The sequence below is a fragment of the Hoplias malabaricus genome, unplaced genomic scaffold, assembly GCF_029633855.1.
Source record: "Hoplias malabaricus isolate fHopMal1 unplaced genomic scaffold, fHopMal1.hap1 scaffold_332, whole genome shotgun sequence".
NCBI classification, from domain to species: domain Eukaryota; kingdom Metazoa; phylum Chordata; class Actinopteri; order Characiformes; family Erythrinidae; genus Hoplias; species Hoplias malabaricus.
Genome location: NW_027101060.1, coordinates 5,271 through 10,397, shown reverse-complemented (window position 1 = coordinate 10,397; position 5,127 = coordinate 5,271). Strand labels below are relative to the sequence as shown.

The window sequence follows — 5,127 nt, the reverse complement described above, 5'->3', positions numbered from 1 at the left end:
TATTTTATTATTTTCACAGGTTTCCATTTTTACCATTTTCTGTTAATCAATTATTCATGCACAAAAGGATTCATTTCCAAAAAACAGCCAACATTATGGTTTCACAAGTTCCCCAGCCTTCATATGGTCAAGATTTTAGGAGCGTGATAATGGCAGTATAAAATTCTTAGTTACAATTTCAAAACCTAAACTTATTCGTCTATTGTACAAAGCATAAAATTATATATTAATAAAATATTTTTTTAACATTTACTCTGACCATACTGTATCTAAACTGGGTCTGACAGTTGTGTAATCTTGGTGGGGTCCGTGAAGCTTTTTTCATGAAAAAAATAAATCTGTAGAAATGTCTTCACATGATTTCTGAATTTTACACCAACAAAAACATAAAACACTGGGTTAAGACAGCAGTGGGAGAAAGCGAGAAATTTGAAGACGTAAAATGCGTAATCAAGATGATCACTGACATTACACTCTGTAAAAGGCTCAATCCCAAAATAAACTAATGACTGTAGAAATATGACAATGTTATAAGGAGCCCAGCCAACAAAGAACACAGCCACAATGCAGAAGATGAGTTTTATAGTCCTGTGTTTCTTTTTTGTTCGGCACTTGAGGACAGTCTGAACTATTCGTATGTAGCAAAAAGCCATGACCAAAACTACAACCACAAAAAAAAAGTTTTGTTCAAATGTAACAGCAATGATGGTTGTTGGGCTGTTAATCTCACAGTGAAGACTGTTGGGGTCGTCTGGGTCAGACACGACAGAGCTTTGCACTGAGGCTGGTATTGCTGCTGCAGCACTCACCACCCAAGCCAAGATAGGAACAACTGCTACCTTTGGTTCTGTCTCTGTCAAACCTCTGTAGAACAGGGGGTGGACCACTGCTACATAGCGCTGAATAGTCAACAACATCAGGAAAACACTGCTACTGTAAAATCCAGCAAAGAAGATAAATTGGACACCTTTGCACACTGCGTCTCCAAATATCCAGCCCCAGATGTAGTAACAGGCCCTAAATGGAAGTCCAAGAGTGAACATCAGGTCAGACACAGCCAAGTTGAGGATGAAGAGGTTGATCGATGATTTCAGAGACTCGTAGAGAGCAAGGATCACCAGAACCATTACGTTACCAATGAGACTGAGAATGATCACGATGGTAAAGAATATGGGAATTGCAATAGATCCAACCCTTGCTACATATTCCTTATGACATATTTCATCAGCTTCCTCGTCATAAGTATCATACATCGGTAAAGGTTTATTTTCTGCATCTGTACTGTTTTCTGGAAAGCAAAGAAAAAACAGATTAGTGCTGAATCTCGTCTCAATACAGTTCTTCACTTAACAACACATGAAGTAAGGAAGTTATTTCTGTGTGAGAAGGTCTTCATTACAGCAATTCAGTGAATTTATAAAGTCCAGTCATTTGAATAATTGCTGGCTTTAAATCTAAGATAAATCAAAAGCTATGATTCAGAATTAAAAAAGCAGAACTTACCCATATCTTTGTGCTCAAATAATTCTATAAAATGATTTTCTCCAAAGTGAAAACCTGAAAAAAATTAATGTGGTTTCTTTTGGTTTAAACCAAACTTTTATCTTTTTAAAATGTCAAGATATTAGAACAGTTTGAGCTCTCGTTTGAACTGAGAGGAACAATTCAGGAGAGGGTGGTTCTTACAGTCAAACTCTCACCCCACCACCATCTCTGTTCCTCATTAGGTGAGAACTGAACCAGCTTTTTAAAATTTGTTTAGTGTGCAGTAGTTCTAAACTTTCATAATTGTGTGAACTGGTTTGTCTCTCAGTGACTGCAGGCTGCTCAGGACTGGATGCATGGTTTGAGAACCTGCCCCTTTACCCTATTTACCCTCAGCGTATTTAGGTGTTGTCTTGGTTAGTGAGTGTAATTTGCTGTATTTTATGTGACAGTTCCTCAACTCTGTTCTATCCTGACAGTACAGGTGGATAGGCTTTATTCAATATCACTTTCAAAGCTCTGACATTCTCTTTAAGGAAGTGTCACCTGCATAATGTGGTCATGTTGATTACAGCCAAACAATGTAGTACTCAGACAGTTTTAAAGGAACAGGAGAAAGTGATTACTGGCAATGAATGAACAGTTTGTGCTGGTCGTCCTCTAGTCCTTCATCAGTGAACTCAGGACGCTGTCGGCTGGATAGTTTAGATTGGTGGACTATTCTCAGTCCTGTAGTGGCACTTAGGGGTTAAAGTACTCCAGCAGCACTCATACCACACACACTAACACACCACAAATGTGTGAGTGTCACTGCAGTGCTGAGAATGATCCACCACCAAAATAACATACCTTCACAGTAGTGGTCCTGTCCTGACCATTGAAGATCAGGGTGAAAGGGGACAAACAGTGTATACAGAGCAACAGATGGACTCCAGTCTGTAATATATATATGATATGGTCACCATACCCCTGCAATCTGGACCGTGGAATGTCGAATAATCCAACAGAGGAGGACCTTAGAGTACGAGTAGGTTTGTAAGGGGTAAGTAAATCAGAGAGACAAGAAGGAGCAGTGTTGTATAAGGCTTTGTAGGTGAACACAAGGATTTTGAATTGAATGCAGCTTTTTATGGGAAGCCAGTGGAGAGGTTACAGGACAGGTGTGCTGTGTTGATGTGTGTGAGAATGTGAGCTGTGGAGTTCTGCACCATTTGAAGTTTAAATAATTGGTGATCATAATGTTATAGTTCATTCAATCATTGTCTGTAACCACTTATCCAGTTCAGGGTCACGGCAGGCCCAGAGCCTACCTGAAATCATTGAGTGCAAGGCAGGAACAAACCTTCACAGGGCGACACACACACACACACACACTCACACGGACACTTTTTGAGTCACCAATCCACCTACCAACGTGTGTTTTTGGACTGTGGGAGAAAACCGCAGCACACGGAGGAAACCCACACGGACACAGGGAGAACACACTGAACTCCTCACAGTCACCCGCAGCGGGACTTGAACCCACAACCTCCAGGTCCCTGAAGCTGTGTTATTGTGACACTATCTGCTGCGCCACCATGTCGCCCAATGTTATAGTTTATCTGTTTAAATATATATATATATGGTTACAGGCTGATTGTCATCGCATCATCCAGGTAGATGTTGTATATATAGCAACTGACATGCAACATCTTAACCACCAGGACTATCATATCACCTTAAAAGCAGCCCCATAGTAACAACCTTAGATACAAGAGCAACACTTTAACAGCTACCTGGAATACCATAGCAACTGCCAGGTATCACCCTAGTAACCCCCTTGGATACCATAACAACACCCATGTAGCATATAGGAAACCACAAGGAACAACTTATCAACCACTTAGCAACTCCCTAGAAACCATCCACGCATTACAACCCACACACCAAACCACTCATGCCACACCCCATAACACACTAGACCACACCACACCAAACACTTTGCACTCCACACACACACACACTGCATCACCACACCACACGCCACAAGCAGCCATGGTCTAATGGTTAGAGGACAGATTGGTGGGAACATCCACATCAAAGCACTGAACCCACAACTGCTTCCCGGGCACCAGTGATGGCTGCCCCCCCTTTCAGGTGCGTGTTCACAGCACCTAGTGCACTATGGTGTGTGTGTGGGTGTGTTCACATATTTTGTTGTACGTTGTACTATAACAAATAATCGCACATTATATTTTTTATATACGAAACCAAAAACAGCCCTCATATTACACACATTGCACACACTAAACAAACACACCACACACGTTTTGACAAGTCAACTTAAAGTTTATTCATTAATCTTTCCCTTTCAAGAAATGTAATTGTCACATATGAGTAGAACAACTGAAAAACATGTAGTTTAGGGGCTGTTTTATCTTCGTATCCTGTATATTCCCTTGGATTAAAAGAAGCATTTGTTTTGCCATAAAACATAGCCTCAGGCACCAGGCAATGAATCCATGAGCATTTCAAGTAATTGCTTTCTGTGGGAGCTTTTAGAGATATTAAGGCCTGGTTCCTGTCACCACTACTGTGAACAGTTCTGACTTGGCAAGTGTCTCCAGAACTGAGTATTTCCCACCAAACCACTCTCAGTGACGTTGATTGAACCTTAACCATTTAAATGGGCACAAATTTGAAAAGGTGTTCTCTGATGTACACAGTACTGTACACGCTAATATATTTTGTGAATATCCAGTCTCACAGACACACCATGGGAACACACACACTTTAATTACACCTTAATGTCTGTCCAGAAGTGACCTCTGGGTTACAGCTGGAGGTCAAAGGTTAATAATGACAGGTGTCTCTCTCTGCTCCATGCGCTGATGAGCAGGTGCAAAGAGCTTTGCATAGTGGGTAACAATTTTTTTCAATCACACAAACACAGAGATAAACAATAAACTGTGGACAAACTGGTCTCTTGTCTTGGCAGCGTGCCACTGCTGAGGACAGCTGAGCTCAGAAGAGAACAGGCCTCATTAAATCTACATAATTTATGCCATTCTGGACTCGTCTGAAACAAAAACTCAGCGAGTCAGTTTCCTGGATGGAGATAAAAGCATGGGCCTGAGTGAAATTACACTAGCAGAAGCAGAACTGTGTAAAATACCTTTAAGATTCTGTCTTAAGGTGGATTCAGGCTGGAAATGTAGAAATAGCTTTGTGAGACCTTTGCTGTGAGAATAACAGCAGCTTACAGAAGTAAGGGCTTCTAACAGCTCCACATCCTTTCAGACCCACACCATGTGAGCTATATACTCACAGTGGATGAATGTACACACTCCTGTAATTTTGTTAAAATCTGAAGCAAAAGTGGAGATTGATATTCCCCTTTGAGAATATCATCTCCTCTGAGATGTAAGTTTTATAGGGTAAAACTAGGTCTCACAAATTCTAATTTCTCAGTAGATATTTTGTGAATAATTTACGTCTTTCTTTCCTGTTTACTATTTAAGTGGAATACATTTTGCTGCTGTAGCTTATTCTGTTGTAAGTGATATAACAATAATATATAATCATTACATCATTTTATTTTGTTTATGCCGGTCTTGTTTAAATTTGTCATTCATGAGGAAAAGTACAGAACCCTACACACAC

At 40.4% G+C, this 5,127-nt stretch overlaps 1 protein-coding gene across 1 annotated transcript; it reads right to left on the bottom strand.

The window, feature by feature from the left end:
• Window positions 1-269: 269 nt before the first annotated feature.
• On the bottom strand, window positions 270-1,631 carry LOC136684423 (chemokine XC receptor 1-like). The gene is made up of 2 exons (XM_066659179.1): window positions 1,504-1,631; window positions 270-1,288 (listed from the first exon to the last, which is right to left on the bottom strand). Exons 1-2 carry the CDS (start codon window positions 1,505-1,507, stop codon window positions 270-272), a joined length of 1,023 nt encoding a protein of 340 aa, XP_066515276.1. The 5' UTR covers window positions 1,508-1,631.
• Window positions 1,632-5,127: the final 3,496 nt, after the last annotated feature.